This window comes from Diceros bicornis, chromosome 40, assembly GCF_020826845.1.
Source record: "Diceros bicornis minor isolate mBicDic1 chromosome 40, mDicBic1.mat.cur, whole genome shotgun sequence".
Taxonomy (NCBI): Eukaryota; Metazoa; Chordata; class Mammalia; order Perissodactyla; family Rhinocerotidae; genus Diceros; species Diceros bicornis.
Genome location: NC_080779.1, coordinates 18,979,410 through 19,000,695, shown reverse-complemented (window position 1 = coordinate 19,000,695; position 21,286 = coordinate 18,979,410). Strand labels below are relative to the sequence as shown.

Genomic DNA, 21,286 nt, shown 5'->3' with positions numbered 1-21,286 from the left:
AGGAAAATGCCCCAGTGTCTGTCCGAGTCCTCCCTCAGAGAAGGGAGTCGGGGGGGGGGGCCCACTGTAACCTCACCAGACAAATGGGACTTGCCGTTAGTAGCCCCTCCCTCCCACCCCACTGGCACTAATGGGGGACTCATGTCACAGACTAATTTTCAGGCCTGAAAAACTGAAGCCAATGTTGGTTCATGGACTGTACCAGGCGTGCCACACTGGTGCGGGGCGTTGATGGTGAGGAGGTTGTATGTGTGTTCAGGGAGGGTGTACCTGGGAACCCTGTGTGCTTCCTGATGAATTTTGCTGTGAAACTAAAACTGCTCTAAAAAACAGTCTATCGAGTTAAAAAAAAAAAAAAAAATGGAGCCAATTGGGGTCTACCCGGGTGGGGACAGGGAAGGGCAAAGCAGCTCCTGCTCTAAAAGTGGTGCCTTTCCACAACTCTATCAAGACGCTATGTAGACATGAGAGTTGTTAAGCCTGGAACGCGATGGTCTAAGAGGAAATGGGTGGCATTCAGACAGCGGGGAGGAGAGCTGGCAGAAGCTTTTTCAACCCACTCACCTCGCACCCCCTACCAGCCAGAGTTAAAAAATGGGCCCCGGAGGGAGGGTGAGGCAGGGAAAGGCCTGGGAATCCACTGTGAGACACGGCGGGGGGGCAGGTCGGGATGGGGAGAGGACCCGCAGGTGAAGGGCCTGAGTGTCCTGCGGCCCCACTCAGGGTGCCGATTTGGGGACCCACCGGGGGGGGCGTCGGGGCCCACTCTGTTCACCGAGCTCTGCAGCGCGGCCAGCCGGCTCTTCATGTGGCGGATGCCCTCGGCGAAGCGCGTCTCCTGGCCCTTTAGCAGCTGCTGCAGCTGCCGGATGGCCGTGAGGAGCTGCTGCTTGTTGAGACAGTTCTGGGGAGAGAAAAAAGCACCATGACCACCCATTGTGGCTGCTTCAGCCCCACACGCTCTCTCTGGGCTTCCAGAAGTCACCCGGGCCCCTGGGCCCAAACAGCCCTCGTGGCTCACCAAGCACAACGCGGAGGTGGCCTCACAGAGCAGGCGTCCTTCCCGGCCGAGCGTTCTGGCTGGACGGTGACATCTGTCGAGTTAGGTCACCGAATGACGGCACCAAGCGCGCACGTCATAGCCCCAGTTCACCCCTCATCAAAAACGAAATTCCCATTTTCAGAGCAGAACTGGTGATTCTAAATGATTGAGTGGTTGAACAATTATCTGAACACAAAGTGCCTTCTCGTGAACAGCCTGTTACTTCCTAACTCTTCTCTCTAACTTAGTGCTCTGAAATCTGGGCCTTGGTGAGTTTTTTCTTTCTTTCTCCCTTGGACATTTTAAAAGCAGATGGATGATAAAACCTATAAAACAAGGAGAACAGGAATGCCCAGTTTTTCCTATGCTTTTAAAAGTGTAACAGGGCAAATAAGAAAAAACTCAACAGAGTCAAAGAAGCATTCAATAAAAGTCAACACCTAGTTCTGATGACTCTTAAAAAGCTTAGAAAACAAAAAAGAGGTTGATGCCTATCATGATAAAAGACTATCTGACTTAAAGCAACACCCAACACCATAGTTAGTGATAAAAATGTCAAGGTTTCCAATCTCAATTGCCTTTAAGAGCCAGGACGTGAGAAGGAGCAAAGGAGGGGTGAATTCAGTGGGCAGTGATGGGACCTTGGCCTTGGGGGGTCACGTGGCGGTTGTGTGTTACCTCAGCATGGCCTCGTCTAACCTGACTCATACAACCTGTGCAGAAGGAAGAACGCCACGAAGATATCGATGGTTATCTTGAGAGAGAGGCGTATGGATCATTTTTAATTTTATTTTTTATACTTAACTTTTTCCTACAATGACTATTAGTTTTATAATTCAAAAAAATTTTCTAAAAGCCAGCAGAGTGGCTGGAGGCACGTGGCCTCTGCAGCCTGGGTGGTTTCCAGCATACCCAGTGGAGCACTGCCACCGTGGTGGAAACGGAGCCACTGCCGCTCTCCCAGGGAGGCTGCCAGGCCGCTGCACCTTGGAGATCCCACCAAACAGATGACTCACTGGCCTGATTCAATGGACACTTTAGACGAAGCTGAATTCCCGGTTGCCCCTGGAACTCGTTAATCCATGAGGGCTCCTTGGCCTCCACCCTAACCAAGGCCTGACTGGGCCTGGCCCCAGATGCAATTGCTGAGAAGAAAAGTCGTGTTTGTTTTCCTTCCTCCTGCCCCATTGTGGTCCTTGTCACCCAGGTTCTGGGGCACCTGGGCAGTGACCTCCTGCAATCCCTTACCTGCCCAGCCCTGCACAGCCATCCCACCCAGACTTGATTTCCCACACCCACATCCCCTCCCTTTAAAAAAGAACAAGAACTGCTTTTAGAGATGGCTTCATAGCTTATGTGTGATTTACATTTGTGAAGTTCTTCACAGTTTACAAAGCTATTTGCCACTTCAAAGAGTACTACTGGCTGGCAGCCACTCTGTAAAGAAGGCCTGGGGTTGTCTCTCTTTCACAGATGGAGATACAGAGGCTGAAAGTCAAGCGACTTGCCCCAAATCATGCAGTTGAGGAGCAGAAGAGCTGAGCTGGGAACCCTGCTGACCCCCATCCCAGTGCCCACCACCACCACCCTAAGGCGGCCGTGCCCAAATGGACCGCCTCATCCTGTCTCATTTGTTCTTCACATGCTCCTGTGTGGTGAATGGTCTTACTGAGTAATTTGCGCTAGGGATTGATAATTCTATGACCCAAGCGAAATACCCTGCGGGAGTGGATTTCTAACTCCGGTACAAATTTCAGGTCAGGGAGCGTGGGGAGTGGGGGCAGGAAGTGGGGAAGGAGTGTGGAGAAAACATCCCTCACCACACTGAGCCAGGCGAGCAGCTGCCTCCCTTTTCTACCAGTCGGCCAGGGCCTTGACAGCTGGGAAAGGGCTGGCTGGGCCGCAGCTGCCCAGGGGGCATGGAAGGGCTAAATTTTAAAGTGCGGGAGAGATCAGCGCCAAGGCCTCTGCCAGGCCCCTGGGAGTGGTAACATGGGACACCCGTAAGCAAAGAAAGAAGGGCAGCCTGTGCGGAGGGAAAGTGGCCCAGGTTCCACGTGGCTGCTGGGCCAGTGGGTCTAACCTCAGTGCTCCTACGTCCGGGCACAACTGGCCTCTGCTTCTAGTGGCAGAGGAGCCCTCCTAGCACCCGCATTGTGGACAACAGTCACCAGCTGCTTTCCGTCTAAGTGCTCGTTACGGGTGAGATGTGCTCATCTTGCCGGTCACAGCGGAAAGAATTTCAAGACCAAGCACACTAAGGCTGCATCCCAGGTGGGGAGGGAGATGGGAGGGTTTCGAGCAGACTTGCTGAGGGAAGGTCTGGAAGCCTGGCCCATCCCTGCTTCCGACCTTGCTGGGGTGATGTCAACAGAACAAAGGGTGGTGCAGGAAGATCCTTGTGAGCCCAGAAACAAACCCATGCATATATGGTCAATTAATTTATGACAAAGGAGCCAAGAATACACAATGAGGAAAGGACAGGCTCTTCAATAAATGGTGTTGGGAAAACTGGACAGCCACAGGCAAAAGAATGAAACTGGACCACTGTCTTACACTGTGCACAAAAATCAACTCAAATTGGATTAAAGACTTGAACATAAGACCTGAAACCACAAAGCTCCTATAAAAAAACATAGGTGGTCAGCTCCTTGACATCGGTCTTGGGGATGATTTTTTGGATTTGACACCAAAAGCAAAAGTAAACAAGAAGGACTACTTTTTATCAAACTAGAAAGCTTCTGCACAGCAAAGGTAACTATCAACAAAATAAAAAGGCAACCTACTGAACGGGAGAAATATTTGCAAATCATTCATGTAATAAGGGGTTAATATCCAAAATATATAAAGAACTCATACAACTCAAGGCAAAAAAAACCAATCCAACTAAAAAATGGGCAGAGGAACAAAATAGAAATTTTTCCAAAGACATACAGATGGCCAATAGGTACATGAAAAGGTGTTCAACATCACTAATCATCAGGGAAACGCAAATCAAAGCCACAATGAGTAGATCTTAAAAGTTCTTATCACAAGAAAAAAAAACATTTGTAACTATGTGTGGTGATGGATGTTAACTAGACTTACTGTGGCAACCATTTTACAATATATACAAATATGGAATCGTTATGCTGTACACCTGAAACTAATATAATGTTATGTGTCAACTATATCTCAATTTAAAAACCATAATGAGATATCACCTCACAGCTGTCAGAATGGCTATTATCAGAAAGACAAGAGATAACAAGCATTGGCAAGGATGTGGAGAAAAGGGAACCCTTGTGCACTGTTGGTGGGAATGTACACTGGTGCAGCCGCTATGGAAAACGGTATGGAAGTTCCTCAAAAAATTAAAAATAGAACTACCATATGATCCAGCAATTCCACTTCTGTGTATACATCCAGAGGAAACGAAATCACTGTCTCAAAAAGTGGTCTGCACCCGCGTGTTCATTGCAGCATTATTTTCAATAGCCAAGACGTGAAAACAACCTAAGTGTCCGTCGATGGATGAGTGGACTAAGATAATGTTCATATATATATAATTCAGCCATAAAAAAGGAGGAAATCCTGCCATTTGCAACAACATGATGGACCTTGAGGGCTTTACGCTAAGTGAAATAAGTCAGACAGGGAAAGACAAATACTGTCTCATCTCACTTACATGCAGAGTCGAAAAAAACCAAACTCATAGAAACAGAGAGTAGATTGGTGGTTGCCAAAGGCAGGGGCTAGGGGGAGGGGGAAATGAGTGAAGGGGGTCAAAAGGTACAAACTTCCAGTTGTCAAAGAAATAAGTCCTGGGGATGTGATGTACAGCATGGCGATTACGGTTAATTAATACTGAATGTATATTTGAAAGTTGCTAAGAGAGGAAATTGTAAAAGTTCTCATCATAAGAAAAAAGACATTTCGTAAGAAAAAAACAATTTGTACCTATGTGAGGTGATGGATGTTAACCAGACCTATTGTGGTGACCATTGCACAATACATACATATGACGAATCATTATGTTGTACACTTTGGAGTAATACACTGTTATGTGTCAATTATATCTCAGTAAAACTGGGAGGAAAAAAAGAAATAAAGCTCCCAAGGGAAAAAACAAAAGAAGATCCTTGTGCTCCTGGCAATCCAGCGTGCCAGGGCCAGGGCCAGGGGGCCAGGGAAATGGAAAGAATTATTGCCTCTGGACCTGCGGTTTGATAGGTCTGCGGCGGCTGCTACTAATAGGGCACTTCCTTGATCCCAAAGTGCTCGGAATGGAGCCCATGGGAGCCATGCTCAGAATCTGTCGCCTGTAGTCAGACTTCGGCACAGGCATAACCGAGTTCATCGGCAGAGCGGGGTGATTAGGCTAGAAGCCTCACAGACTAAGTCAGGTGCTCGAGACGTCTGCATTATGGGGACAAATGAGGTCATGGGAGGGGGCTGAGGACCTAAGCGTTTCCCCTTTTCAAACTGAGAAAGCTTTATCATTTGGCTTGATCATAAAAATAAAACATATTCCCTGCAAAACAATTCAAAATACAGAAAAACACATCAAAGAACAAACCCCATGACCAGAGACAGCCACTGTTAACTTCTGGCTCAGTTCTCTCTTTTGGATGACACACACATGCCCACAGCACAAGTATCATCTTGCACAGGCTGGAGCATAGGACGCAGCTTCCGTCAGCTCCTTATTCTTGACACTGGATCCTGGCATTGTCTCCAGGTCAACAAGCGCAGCAACTCATCAGACCCGGGTCTCGATTTCACTTCTCTTCCTCTGTGCTCTTTTCAGTCTGGGGAGCGGGCTCTTTGCCCCCCTCCATTTGTCTGCCAGCTTCCCCTCCCACACCCACCACCATCTCCTGCTCTGGGCCAAGAGAAGCCACAGCATTTCCTTCTTAGTCCTTAATGAGGTCAGCCCGAGGGGACGGTGAGGGGCTTCGAGGGCCTCCAGGGCTGGGGGACAGGAAGAAGGCTGGACCCTCGGGTGTCACCCACCTGCGTTTCAGCCCAGCCTTGCCACAGCGAAGGGCTGGCTTTGGGCAGTCCCTTCCCATCTCAGCGTCCCAGAGGCTGAGGAAGCTGCCGTGTCAGGGCCCCCCCCTTTCACAGGCCTCTTCCAGGGTCCTCAAGGGCCCTCATTTTTAATGTTCTGCTCAAAGAGATCCCCTCAAATGGTATAAGTTTCCATCCCTTCAAAACCTGGCTTCACGCCCAGCTTAGGCCATTGACAATAAAGAATGAAAAATAATTTCTGTTTCTTTGAGTTATGAACTTATTGGAAACGGAACCAAGAAAAGACATGCAGTGAAACTGTTCCATCTTTGAGGAGAAAAACATCAAGATTTACCATTTCTGTCATCAAACTCTTCTTCTAAGGGGTGGGCGCTTCATCTAACTCAACACCACTGGCAGCGTTTGCAGAGAAGACTTGAAGCAGTGAGAGAAGTAGCAACAGGGGTCACCCATCCAGCTCTTCCCTAGCTGGGATGGAGGTGGCAGAGAAGGCTCTAGATCACAGTGCTGCGACCTGGGGTGGGCTGGGGGGGTGGTTTCTGGTCCTAAGGGACCTTAGGACCCTTTCTTGGTCCCTCCTCTGGGACCAAGAAGGCCACAGAACTATACTCCATCCACCGCCCCCCCCAGGGAAAATCTTGTCCATTTTCCCCCTAACCCATTCTCTCAAGATTAGTAACCCTGGTGACTCCCCAGAGCTCACAACACTCTCCTTTCTCTGAGACTAACCAGCGCTCCAGTAGAGGTGGGCCTCCAGAGCCATTTTGCACCCCGAGACCCCACTTGCTGGCCCAGGTGTGGCTCCAGACAAAGAACGTGCGTGTCCCTCCCAGCTCACGCTGCTCACGCTGTCACCATGCCAGAATGCATAGGCCTGACCCCTCCCACTCCATCCAGGCCTCCTTGCTGTCGGGGCTCAATTTATAAATGAAGCTGAAATGCCAGAGCCTGCTCTCAAGGCACCTGAGGGCACAAGCGAAGCTCTAGGGGTGTGTGGGGACATATAAGGGGGTCCTCAGGGCTTTTGTTCTTACATGACCTAGCTCAATAGTCTTCCTCACAGTGACAGTCTTGGCACAGTGACTATTTCCGAGGGCCACCTCAGTGATAGTAGAGCCCTGAGACTCATTCAGGCGGCCACGGATGACCCTGGGACCTCGGAGGGGCCGACTCTTGCGCTGGTTTCTCCTAAGCCACAGCTATGCGTCACGTCAGCGTTTTGTTAATGGGAACACAGATGTTTTGATGCCTTTAGGTCTATGAAAGGACGAGCTCACTTGCCAAATGTGTGCCTGCTAGCCAAGGCTTGAAGCCCTCGGCTCTGAGTCATGTCGATTTCGTGCGTGGTTTTTCTCCAGAAGTTATTTTTATTTTAGACCAAGACAGAGGCAGGTTATAACTCTGACTTCTCTCATCCCAGTGACCTCTACATAGAAGAGATGCACCCACATACAAGAGGAGAGAAAGTGGATGCTTCTGGGGAAAGTGAGAGAATTTCGCTTGGGGAGTTGCCCAAGGCCCTTGTATTAGTCAGGGTTCTCCAGAGAAACAGAACCAAGAGCATGCATAGCGTATATGAACACATCCTGGAGAGAGAGAGAGAATGACAGACAGATTGATTTTAAGGAATTGGCTTGTGCAGTTGTGGGGACCAGCAAGTCGAAATCTGCAGGGCATGCAGCAGGCTGGGGACCCAGGGAAGAGGTGATGTTGCAGCTTAAGTCCCAAGGCCAAGGAAGGCGGAATTCTTTCCTTCTCAGAGGACCTCAGTCTTTTGGATGTGGCCCACCCACATTAGGGAGGGGAATCTGCTTTACCTAAAGTCTACTGGTTTCATGCTAATCACGTCTAAAAAGTACTTTCACAGCAACAGTTAGACTAGTGTTTGACCAAATATCTGGGTGCCATGGCCCAGCCAAGTGGACACGCGAAATTAACCATCACAGCCCTCCAGCCAGAGCCTCCTTTGGGGCTCTGCACCCCAGCGTGCCCAGGGCATTCTGGGTTCTTACCATGCTGGCTGCCCATTCTTCTATATTTACACGCCAAGCCTCCTTCTTGTCTATTTTTTAAAATGGCCACAGGAGTGATGACAACAGCAGGAGCCAAGAGCCAGCACTGCGACCACACTTCAGAGAAGCAGCCCGTTAGATGCTCACGACAACGCCGGCATGTGGGCACCATTATTACGCCCACTTTGCAGCAAGGAAGCCAAGTAGTCACCTGGCCACAGTGACACATGCAGGATTCAAACACCAGTGCGCCTTCTCCAGGCCCTGATGTGAGAGGATGGCTGGACCCACCTCAGAGAAGGGTCCACGGAGAACCCCCAGAAGTCCTGCCTCCGCCCATCTCCTGACTCCTCTCGTTTTACAGCAGCCCTTTGCTGACCGTGACGGTCACCTCTGGTCACCATTGCCCCGGCCCCTTTGCATGCTCGAGGGTGGAACAAGTTACAGACAACCTGGAGTCCTCCTCACTGCGGATAGGATCCGGCTACACACTAGACGCTCATCGGAATGAATGAGGAGTGAAGGAATGAAGTAAGTGTGAGCCCAGGACCATCTTACTCATCTTATTCCCTAAACCCACTTTTTTCTTCCACCTGCTCGCCGCCCAGCTGACTTCTGTGCAGTGGCCACGTTCACCTGCAGACTCGGCTGTGCCTTGAACAGCATCACATTACCTTTAGCAAACATCTCCCCTAACGCCCAGCCCAGTGGGGAGCTCAGTTCACAGACACACGTGCACACACACACACGTGGCCACACAAGCAGCCGCAACCCCCTGCTGGAGCCCACCTAGCCCTGGGGCTTCCCCTCCCCTCTCTCCAGAACCTGGGGACCTCCTAGCTGCAGAAATGGGGCACGCTGTCCTTATTTCCTTAGGAGATTTAACCCAATATGACTATAGAAGAAGAGAGCAAGTTTAGAGAATAAAGAAGGAACAGAGGAGGAAAAGAAATTTATATATTGTATCTTCTCATTCACTCATTATTTATTTTTTGGTTGGTTGGTTTTTCTTTTTTTATATTACAGTATTCTTACTGAGGTATAATTGACACGCAACATTATATTAGTTTCAAGTGTACAACACAATGATTTGATCATTCATTCATTTGTTCGTCACTGCACAAATACTTACCAAGCACCCCACTATGTCCCAGGCGCTGACGTGAAAAACAGAACCATCTTTATCTCATTTAGTCCTCCTTGCAGCCCTGTTAGGGAGGCATTATTGTCTCCATTTCACAGCTAGAGAAACTGAGGCTCAAGGGCACCTGGCTGGTAGATGGTGGGGCTACCACGCACCACACTGCATCGAGTCCATCCATTCGGAAAGCACGTCCTGCCTTCTTTTTCCAGCCCCACGGAACTGGGATGAGGGGCTCAGAGAAGGCTCTGAGTTTGTCAGCGGCCCCTCTCAGTCCCCCTGACAGTCCCCCTCACACACACACACACGCACATGCACACACGCAGACCCTTCCAGGAACATTTGCACTGGGTTGCTGGTTGTTTTAGCGTGTGGCACACATGTGTACGCACATTCATACGTGATCCAAGATTTATGTGGCTTGTGAAAATCGACATCTGGATTTTACCAGAAGGCCGGGTCTCCTGCAGTTGACTCTAAGGAATGGAGGAGAGAGGGCGGGTGGGGAGAGCACCTGGTCCTGGTGAGCGGCAGGGGCAAATCGAACGGGAGGGACAAATGACCGCTGTGAGCCTTGGAGCCCTTATTCTTAGAGTGACTGACCTGAATGCTTGTGAAGGCTACATAAAATATGCTTTCAGATTTTCCTACACTCTCCAGCGAAAAATCCCAAGTGTTTCTGGGTGGGTGGGCCCCGGTGCCACTGAAATGATCCTGCCCTGGACCACGGCGCCCGTGTCCCACCTGTCCTCCCTGTGTCCTCACTTCCCAAGGACAGAGGTCAGAGGCCACACTGCAGCACTTCCTCGCTTACCCCGCTGACAACTCCCACCCAACAGAACAAAGGCAAGCTCCTCACCTGTAGCCAACAGAGTATATTCGTTTCCTGTTGCTGCTGTAACAAATCAACATAAAGGCGGCAGCTTAAAACAACACAGATTTATTGTCTTACAGTTCTGTAGGTCAGAAGTCCGACATGGGTCTCACTGGGCTAAAGTCAAGGTAAGATTCACAGGTTTCGGGGTAAGAACATAGACATCTTTGGGGGGCCATTATTCTGCCTACAGAGCCGTGTGTGGACAAGCCCTGCCACCTCCAGCTGTGCACAGGTCGGGCACCTTCTTCTGTCCACCAAGCTCCAGTATTTGGACCTCCTCTGTGTTTCTCCACACACCTCAGTAAGCTCATTTCTACCTCAGGGCCTTTGCACTGGCTGTTTCCTCTGCCTAGAAAATCTGTCCCTGGTCCTCAAAAGTCAGGCTCCTGTCTTTCCACTTCCACTTAGAAGGCCCCTCCTCAGAGAGCCCTTACCTGCCTACTTAATGTGGAGTAGCCTCTCAGCCACCCTCAAACACAGCACCCCATTTCAGTTGCCCACCTTCTGATACTCCTCAGGTTTGTCCTGTTTATCTCTCCCTGTTTGGTAAGCCGTGTGAGAGCAGGGCCTGTGTCTGCCTCGTCTTTCTCTCCCTAACACATACTGAGCACTTACTATGGGCCTGTTCTTTTTTTTTTTTTGCTGAGGAAGATTGGCCCTGAGCTAACATCCATGCCAATCTTCCTCTATTTTGTATGTGAGTCACTGCCACAGCACGGCCACCAACGAATGGTGCAGGTCCGCGCCCAGAAACCAAACCTGAGCTGCAGAAGCAGAGCACCCCAAACTTAACCACTAGGCCATGGGGCCGGCCCCATGGGCCTGTTCTTCGAACGTCATTCATTTTCTCCTTACTACAGTCCCACGAGACAGGTATGTCTATCATCCCCACTGTTCAAAGGAGGACACTGACTCACAAGAGGCAGGAACCTGCCCCAGGTCACCCAGCCTGGAAGAGTGGGAGCCAGGACGTGGACCAGGCGCTGGGCGTCTCCACCTGCTACACTGCCTCGGGGTCCCGCTGCCTTCCCAGGCCCAGAACAGCATCCAACTCAGCAGCAGGATAGGCCCTCAGGACACAGCTGTTGAATGAGTGCATTATCTCATTAGTTAGATTCCTTCTGGGAGGGTAAAATCTTTACCTAAGCAATCAGAGAAAAGGCCTAAATTGCAGGAGCCCCAGGGTGATACTGACATGTTTGCATGTTGTCACACTACAGTGTAAATGACTGATGGGTGTTATGCTTCTCTGGAAGCAGCTTCTCTTTTTTGCTCTTTTGCCTCTGATGCGACAGACAGCCCTGCCTTGGAGCTCTGTGGTGCTTTCCCAATCAGCCGGGAATCGTCTGATTCTCTCGGCTCCCTGGGCAGTGCACCGGGTCACTGGCCCCGCTCTCCGACCCCGCACTCCCTGCAGAGATGGGAAACACAGCCTGCGTGAGGGAAGGGCTCCTTCTGGGTTTGCAGCGCGCCCTCCCCTTCTGTTGAGGGTCTAGAGGCAACTTAGTCTCCAGCATAAAGAGAAGTGTCTGAGTCAGAGGCCAATGAGATGGCAACAGTGGGGCCAGGGAGCAGCTTGGAGACTTTTGAATCCCCTCCCACCTGCCACCTCCCTCCCCCCACCCCTTCAGTCTTTGATGTGAACAACTGTCATGTTCCAATCTTACGTGGAATCCCAGCCCCAGGATGAGTTCCTTGGGCCTCATTTCCCATCGAAGCTGCCTCCCTGGGAAGATTCTGGTGCCCAGACTGCCAAAGGAGCACACGTCTTCCTACACACAGGGGAAATACATGATTACTTCCTTGAAGTATAGATTTCACTTACTGAAAAGGGGAGGTTTGGATCCCGTCAAATTATAGGTGCTTAGTTTTTCTTTAGTGAAATACGTGTAATGGCCCTTATTTTAGGTCCCAGGCAGTTACTAGAAGCATGGAAGACTCTGGCGGAGGGTTTGAAAGGACGTAGACCGTTCTACCCACCCAGAGAGTCTGCCCTGTTGTCCCCAGGACCCCGGGCGGCACGAGCCTTGGGAAGGTTGGCCCAACAGCCCCACCATTGTGTCTATGGATGAAGACAGTGACTGGCACAGTCAGGGGATGGACGCCCCTCCTGGGGCAGCCGGAGCACAGGGCTGGCTGGGAAGCAGGCAGGGAGGGCCAGCACTCAAATGGTGACGGAGCAGCTCCACAGGCATCTGGCCTGGTCCGCCAGGAATCAAGTCTGGTGCCAAACAGGATCCTCCAGGGTGAGCTGGCTGGGAGGGCATTGACTCCTGACTGAAAGATTCCAGGCCAACCCAAGAAACCACTGTGCTGCCCGACCACGTCTCCTTCCCTAGCTGGCCGCATCTCAGTCCACACCCTCAACCCTCACTGCCCAGCGCCCCTGGGGCCAGAAATTGCCCCCAGGGAGCAAAGGGGACTCCATTCTTCTCTATAATCAGGGTCATCCTTGACAGGACTCGAGTCCCGTTCCTGAAGGTGCCAGGAAAAGATGTTGGCTGCTGGAGAAAGCAGAAGACACAAGGAAGGCCTCCCTGTCACCCGCCCTTAGCTTGACTCCACCCATCTGTCTAAACAAATGTGCCTGTGAGGAGTAAATCTCTGGGTCACTGTGCTGGAAGCTTTGCAGAAATGGTACAGTCCTTCTCCCTGTCCACATCCATACCACTTGCAAGGAGACTTTGCTGTTCTTCCCATGAAGAGGGAAATCTGTTTTCCCATCTCTGGATATGGGCTGGTCTTGTGACCTCCTTTGGCCAACAGAATGCAGTGGAAGCTTGGCACCAGTTCCAAGGCTGCGTCTCAAGAAGTCTTGTGCATCCTGCTCGGCCTTGGCCCTCTCCCACTGCTACCCCCTTGTGAAAAGCCTGGGCTAGCCGGCTGGAGGCTGAGAGGCTGTGTGGAGCGGAGCGGAGATGCACCAGGTATGCCACCCTGCACCAACCAGCCCCGGCTACCCTGGCAGATGAGTGAGTCCAGTCCAGACACGCTGAGTCTGGAAGTGACTAGCAGAACAGCCCAGCTGAGCCCAGTTCAAACTGCCACCCTGGTCTGCCTACTCCAGATCCAAAGCTGCTCTTTCAAAACTAAAAGCAGAGTCCTTGTCTGTTTTGTTCCCAGCGCCTGGGCCATTGTAGGCACCAAATATCTGTTTTATGAAATACCTCATTTTAGATCTGAGTGATTCACATGTCCCCGTTGCTTCAGCTCATCTCCATGCATTCGTATAATACAGGGGCTGGTGTACAAAAGTCCCTACTGTAGGGGTGGTAAACACTCCTGGTGCTGTGACCATGGCAGACTCCCCTAATCAATCATGCTAGCCTTTCACACTGAGCTCTACAGTGACCAACAACCCACCTCAGCCCAGATGCCCAGCGGTCCCAAGCAATGGCTCCGAATCAGCAGCTACGTTGACATTGATAAGCTGTCCACACTACCCTGGGAAGGAACACGCTTGGGTTTTCATTTTTCCACCCTTCTTCATCTCATTCGTTCTCAGACTAAGGAATAGTTCTCAAGTCCTCCCCACCACCCTCCCCCCACTCGGTCAGTAGGGGACAGTGGATGGGGACATCTTTCCTCCTCTCCCTCCTTCCTCTGGTCTTGCTCCCAACATTAGGACTCAGCTGCCGCTTTCTCAGGCACATCAGGCTCCCCATCTACAGCACTGGGACCATGGTGCTTCCACTGACTGCTTTAGAGTTTCAATGTAGAAAAGGGGGAATTTCTACAGCAGGAAAGTGATTTGGGAAGGCCTAACGATGGTGGATTAAAAAATCATTTTCCCAAGGATGTGTTCAAAAAAACAAGGGAGTAAGCCAAGAACAAGGAAGACATATGATCTAGAAAACGTAAACTCCAGCTCAGGCCACAGTCTCTGGGTAGCTGCAGGGCCACGAGCCCAGAGAGGGTCAGCAGGCCTGGGGAGGATGGGCTCCAGGGGAAGGCAGCCTGACAGAACGTCGAATAGGAAAGAGCTTTTAGAAACAATTGTGCTCATGTAGACGATGGACGGGGCAGAAGAGAAAAAACTTCAGGAAAACCAAAAAGTTACACAAGAAAGGAAGTTAATCATAGTAGACTATTTGGCTCTGCAGTGAACAGTGGAACAAAGAATTCATCTGTCATTACAGGCGATCAATTGTTTAGAAATGTGGAGTAATGTCCAGAGTATTTAAGAGCAGTTGCCTCGAGAGAGGACTATGGAGCAACTTCTTGAAAGCCACAAACTACCAAAAATCACCCAAGGAACAAAAAAGCTAACCCAAATAGTTCTGTATCTGTCAAAGAAATTGAATTCAGTTAAAAACCTTCCGGAAAAGAAATCTCCAGGCCCACATGGTTTCATTGGTAAACTCTACCAAACATTTCAAGAGGAACTCACACCAATTCTGAACAGTCTGTTCAGAGACTGAAGAGAAGGGAACACTTCACAACTCATTTTACGAAGCCAGCATTACCCTGGTAACCAAACCAGGCAAAGACAGTAGAAGGAAACGATAGATCAGGGATCAGGACACTTGATATGTAGAGAGAGGGCCAGAGAGGAAAAATGTTCATCTTTGCAGCCTGTACGGTCTCTGTCTCAACTACTCAACTCTGTGATTGTAGTGCAAAAGGGAGCTAGAGATGATACAATAATGAATCGGTGTGGCCAGATTTGACCAGCGGTGGGCTGGATGTGTCTCACAGTCCACAGTTTGCTGACCCTGCTATGCACCAACATCTCTCATGAACATAGATACAAGAATTCTCATGAAATTCTAGCAAACAGAATCTAGAAAAGTAGATGTATAAGACACCACAATCAATTAGGGTTTATCTGGGAATGTAAGGCTGGTTTCAAAATAAGAAAATCAGTCAAGGTCATCTACCTTGTTAATAGACTAAAGACAAACCACAAGATCATATCCATTGAGGCAGAAAAATCATGTGACAAAATACAACATCCATTCATAATAGATACTCTATCAAACTATGACTAAAAGGAAACCTCAGCCTGACAAATGGCATCTACAAAAACCAACAGCTAGCATCACACTTAATGTTAAAAAACTGGATGTGTTCTTCCTAAGTTCTAGAGCAAGGCAAGATGTCCACTCTCTTACTCAACATAGTACTGGAAGTTTTAGTCAGTGTAACAAGGCTAAATAAATGGCACAGAGATTAGAAGGGTCAACGTAGAAAAGTCCATTGGATTTCCGTATACTATGAATACACCACTGGAAATGAAAATTAAAAAAAAAATAATACCACTGATAATAGTTGCAAAAATGAAATACTTAAGTATAAATCTAACTGAGCATGTATATGCTGAAGACTAAAAAATGCTGATGAAAGAAATCAAAGATCTAAATAAATGGAAAGACATATCGTGTTCACAGATTGGAAGACTCAGTATTGTTAAGAAGCCAATTCACCCCTAATTGATCAATAGATTTAACGCAATCCCAATCAAAATTGCAGTAGGATTTTTCAAAGAGATAGACAAGCTGATTCTAAAATTTTAATGCAAAGACAAATAAGCTAGATTAGCCGAAACAATTTTGAAAAAGAATCGTAAAATCTTAAAATCAACCTGATCTTAAGTCTTACTATAAAGTTACAGTAATCAAGATGGTGTGTTATTGGTAGAAATAGACCCATACATGCATGATGCATTGATTTTTGACAGAGTTGCTAAGACAATTCAATGGCAATTCAACAGTCTTTTCAACAGATGGTGTTGGAACAATTAGATATCTATTTGCAAAAGGTAATCCTCAACATAAACCTCATACTTTATACAAAAATTAACTCCAAATGGGTCATAGATCTAAATGTAAAAATGCAAACTACAAAAATTTTAGAAGAAAATTTTCATGACCTGGGGTTAGGTAAAGAGTTCTTAGACTTGACACTAAAAGCACCATCCATAAAAATAAAAAATTGATCAATTTTTTATTTTTGACTCCATCAAAATTTAAAACCTTTGCTCTGGGAAAGACACTGTTAAGACAAGCTACAGACTAGGAGAAAATATTTGCAACTCATACATCCAAAAAAGGACTTATATTTAGAATATACAAAGAATACTCAAAATTTAACAATAAGAAAATAAACAACCATTACAAAAATGGGCAGAAGGCTTGAACAGACACTTTACCCAGTAGACTATCCATATGGCAAATAAGCATATGAAAAGATGCCCAATATTATTAGTCATTAGGGAAATGGAAATTAAAACCACAATGAGATACCACTACATACCTACTAGAATGACTTGGAAACAAACAAACAAACCTGACAATATTAAGTGCTGATGAGGATACAGAGTAACTGGCTCTTCTATACATTGCTGGTAGGAATGTAAAATGATATAACTGATATGGAATACAGTTTGGCTGTTTCTTACAAAGTTAAAGATACATTTACGATATGACCCAGCAATCCCACTCCTAGATATTTACCCCAGAGAAATGAGTATTCACAGTCACACAAAAAGCTGTATGGGAATGTTTACAGCAGCTCTATTTATAATGGGCCAAAACTGGAAATGACACCATGGGTGCTGTTCAGTTCAACGGGTGAATTGATAAACTGTATTACGTCCACACAATGGAATACTACTCAGCAATAAAAAGGAGCTCTGTATTCACAGAACAACATGGAAGAATCTTAAATGCATTATGCTAAGTTAAAGAAGCCAGACTCAAAAGGCTATGTACTTTCTGATTCCATTTAGATGAGATTGTGGAGAAGACAACCCTATAATGACGAAGAACAGATCAGCGTTGCCAGGGGCTGGGGTGGGTAGAGGGTGTGACTACAAAGGGCAGCATAATGCAGTTTTGGGGTGGTGGAACTGTTCTCTATCCTGACTGTGGTGGTGATCACGTACAGAATAGAGTTCTATGGTTAAAATCATGGAAATGTACACCAAAAACACTTTTTCCATTAAACTATAAAAAGCAATGTATCAAATGGGAGCGGGCAACCAAAAGAATGAACCTCTAATGGTGGAATTTGGAACCCTGTGACATCTGATGACAAGGAGAGGCTCTGGAGGGGGGAAACCTTCTGACACACCATAGCACCCCACAGGCGAGGAGGAGGCTGAGAGCCATCGTTGGGGAAAGAGGGTGAGGCCTGGGGGTTTGTTAAATGTTCTCTCTTTCTTGTCTGCCCAGCAAGGCCGTCTCTCTTCCAGCGGGAAGGCCACAGAGGGGCCAGTAATGTTGAGAAGGGCTCCACTCGTGGGATCCCCACACGGCTCCTCCTCCCCTACTTCCCCATGACCACCTGCTCTCCACCAGCCCGTCAGAAAAGCTGCAAGGTGACTCAGGACAGATGTGCTGACAAGAGGGACATGTGTGAGAAGCCATGGAGGTCCGCAGAAGAGAGAATGAGACCGTCCGTCCCCACAAGTTCACTGCTCCAGACTCTTGCCGAAAGCAGCCTCCCACCACCCTGTAACACACATGCACGCATGCAGTCACACACGTCAAGATATGCACTCACATACACACCCCATCACACACACAATCACTCAAACATTCACACAGACAAAAAGATGTGCACACACACTCACAGACACTTACAAACACATGCACACACACACAAATACACATCCATCATGGTTCCCTTGGGCTGTCACCTAACGCAATGAAGTGAGCACATTCACTGGCAAACAGAGGAGCCCACACAGGCTGTAGGCTGCTGCCTCTACCCAGGGGTCCTTGGGTCCATTTCCTCTGTGGCAGGAAACAGTCCCCATCAGTACACTTAATCTCCACCTGCAGAGTCTCCACCAGCCCACAGGTCTTACTGCTGGATCCAAGAGCCCCGGGCTCATACTACGTTCAGATCAGGCAAACTCCAGGGGCACCAAGTCACCTCAGGTCCTCCTGAGTCCAGTCGTGTGTCCACTCTGACTCCCCTGCCCTCGGCCCTCTCCTGGGTCCACAGCTCTTAACTCTGAAGGCTGGAGTTCCCCTGGGTCTCAGGCGCCTGCTTCATTAGAATCACTAGGGACCATTTTAAAAAACACATCAGCATCAGCCTGAGCCCCAACCCAGACCAAGTGAGTCAGAATCTCTGGGGTGAGGCCAGCATCACGATTTCTAGAAGCTCCCCAGGTGACCAGATGTGCAGCCAAGGTCTGCTCAGAGACTGCCCAGCCCCGTCCTGCTCAGACCAGCACCAGCATGACCACGCCACATTCATTCCACTGGGCCCCTACCTACCATGTGCTGGTCCCTGGGTAAAACCCCAGGTGTGCTCTCTGCCCCTGGGGCCCTGTAGTGGGGAAGACAGACAATAAACTCGAAACCTACCCAAATAAACCATTACGAACGTCATCAGCCCTACGTCAGAGCCCTTCAGAAAACCATAAAAGAAAATCCAAGGGCCGGGAGGGGACCTGTTTAGAGAAGGGCTGGGAAGGACTCTGGGAAGGGGCGCTTATTTGAGGAGAGACCTGACAGATGAGAAGGCACAGGTAAAGAGTGTTCCTGAGGCTCCCCCAGGCAGGGGCTGAGGGAGAGATCCCCCAACCACAAAGGACTTTGAGTGAAGGGCAGTTTCAAACCAATTTCTAGGGACAATCCTTTTTGCTGCCTTTCCCCTTCACAGAGCCCAAGGAGGCAGGTGCTTTTGCAGGCAAAGAAACCAAGGCATAGAGGATACGGAATTTGAGAAAGCCAGGACGTGGCAGGGATTGGACCCAGATCTCCCAGGAATGGAGCCTGAGACAGCTCACTTCTCTGCCTCTGCAGCAGCCGCAAACATCTGAGAACTGCCAAGGGCTCCTGTACCTTGCAGGTAACCTGAGAGACAGCAATAGCCCCATAAAATCAGATAATGGCAGGGCAGGGCCCCCCAGCAGCTCCTTGCACACCCTGTCCGTCCCCGGCTGGGGAGCTGGCTTGGGGACGCCCTGTCTGTTTCTGGCCTCGGCTCTGGGCCTGATTTCTGCTTTGTTTTGTAATCTGCAAAGCTGGTGGGAGACCCCTTGCTCTGTTGAGTGGCTTCATTGTGGCCCCAGACCAGGCCTCTGCTGCCTGCTCACCACTTCTGCACGAACACCCACCATGTCTGCTCTGAACTGAGTTCTCCCTGCCTGGAATCCCTTCCTGCACCCCAGGGGCTTGTGGGAGGTCATGGACGTGCTCGCCTGGTTGAGGAATTCAGTCCGTGGGTGAGTGTCTGTGGGGAAGAGGAAAGGCTTGGAGAGAGACTAAATTGGAGTCACTTGGAGTCACTCCTTCCTGGCTGTGTGAACTTGACTAAGTGACAATCTCCCTGGGCCTCAGTTCCCTCATCCACAAAATGGGATGACAATAGTCCCCACCTCATAGGGCTGCTCCGAGAACTAAGAGCCTGGAAGATGCTTAGCAAAGAACCCAGCAGTCATCAGGCGCTCAGTAACACGTGCAGGCTTTCCTTCAGCCTTCAGGTACTGTTACTGCTGTGGACGGTATTGTTGGGGGGGCGGCCCCCGCTCTGCACAGGCCACGCCCATCACAGAGGGCGGCGTCTCCGGCTTCCAGAGCGAGTCTGGCGCCTGCGGATGCTGAATTCCGCAATTCCAGGTTCACCTTCGGCAGATATATTTTTATCTGCATTCTTATCTTAATTTTAACCATCAATTCTTATTGGTTAATATACAAGTGAATCTGGCCTAGTAAATAAATCCAGTGCGACTCCAACAGGCACAAAGGGCAAGGAGAGGCAAACTAGACAGCAAGCTGCCCGCATGTGTGGGAAGACATGCGTCCTAAACCTAAGGCCCCGCGGGCTCAGGGGGAGAGCGCTGCACAACCCCCGCCTCCTCTGCCTGCAAGCGCCGCACACCGCTAAGCAAGTCCTGCGCGCGTTCAAGAACTGGTAGCCGTGTGGGCTGGCCCGGTGGCTTAGTGGTTAAGTGCGCGCGCTCCGCTGCCGGCGACCCGGGGTTCGAGTCCCGGGCGCACACCCACGCACCGCTTGTGCGGCCTCAGCGCGTCCCACATACAGCAACTAGAAGGATGTGCAGCTATGACATACAACTATCTACTGGGGCTTTGGGGGGGAAAAATAAAATGAATAAAATTAAAAAAAAAAAGAGTTGGTAGTGGTGAGAACGGTGTTTCAGTTCGAAATTTAAATGTTGGAGGTTGGAAGGAGGCAGCATTCTCCACTCCAATGGTGACCCGGAGCTTTTGGGGAGACCCAGGAAAGACCGGAGCTTTTGGGGAGACCCAGGAAAGACCAACCAACGTCTCCTAAATTCCAGGGAAATCTTCCTCCAACCCACGATTCTCACGCGGAGCCCTGTCGCAGCGGACCGAGGCTTTCGCACGAACTGCTCGGCTGGACCAGCCCCGGTGCTCCCAGACGCCGGGCCGCGATGCCTCCGAGGTAACAGAAGGGGCGTCCTACACCTCTCTCTCTGAAAACTGAACCCCAGCCCGAGCCTCGCTCCAAGCCCCCAACCCAAGCCTGCCCGCGGAAGGTGGCCAGCCCCGGTCCTCCGGCCTTGGCGTTGCCTCCCCTGCCCGCCGGACAGGGGAGAGGCGGGAGGGACACTGACCTGGGAAGCCCGCGACTCGGGGCAGGCGAGGAGCAGCAGCAGGAGGAAAAGCGCGCTGGGACAGCTGGGCACCATCTTGCCAATCGGAACCTCTCTGTTTGGCAAGGGGAAATCACTTTGCCTTCCCCGCCGGGTTCGTCCCAGCCGATGCGCAGCCGCCCCGGCAGGGCGCAGGGCGCCGGCGGCCCCGAGCGGCTCCGGCGGGAGCCCGGGAGCGCAGCCCGGCCGCCTCGCTCGGGAGGCGCAGACTCGGGTCCAGGCGCGCCGCGCGCAGAGCCCGGAGCACCCGCGGCCACGAGCGTCCGCAGCCGCCCGCACGAGACGGTCCCGGCGAGGCGGGGAGGCGCCAGCCCCTTGGCCGAGGCCGAGGAGGAGGGGCTGCCCGGCCAGGAATGCGCCTGGGAGCGCGCCCAACCCGCGCGGCTCCCGGAGGAGGCCGGGCGCGACGCCGAGGACGAGCGCGGGCATCCTTGGGCCCCGGCGGGGAAGCGCGGCCGGTGCCGCGCCCGCGTGCGGGAGGCTGGGACCCCCCCTGGCCAGGGCCGCTCCTGACCGTCCCCTTTCCCAGCTCGGGAGACTGAGGCTGACACCCAGCAACAAGTGGCAGAGCGGCGATTCGAATCCGGGTCTGTCCTACTTCAAA

The 21,286-nt window shown here is 50.4% G+C and overlaps 1 protein-coding gene across 2 annotated transcripts in view; it reads right to left on the bottom strand.

Moving 5' to 3' along the window:
* The window catches only part of FBLN7 (fibulin 7), a 41,337-nt gene extending 20,381 nt beyond the window's left edge, over positions 1–20,956 (bottom strand). Inside the window, exons 1-2 of one of the 2 annotated variants that reach the window (XM_058534610.1) lie at positions 20,644–20,956; positions 745–904 (exon numbers count right to left, since the gene is read on the bottom strand). In XM_058534610.1, coding sequence (XP_058390593.1) covers positions 745–904; positions 20,644–20,718 — 235 coding nt within the window. In that variant the 5' untranslated portion in view covers positions 20,719–20,956. The remainder of the gene's footprint in view (positions 1–744; positions 905–20,643) is intronic. The other variant, XM_058534611.1, reaches the window with a different exon arrangement.
* Positions 20,957–21,286: the final 330 nt, after the last annotated feature.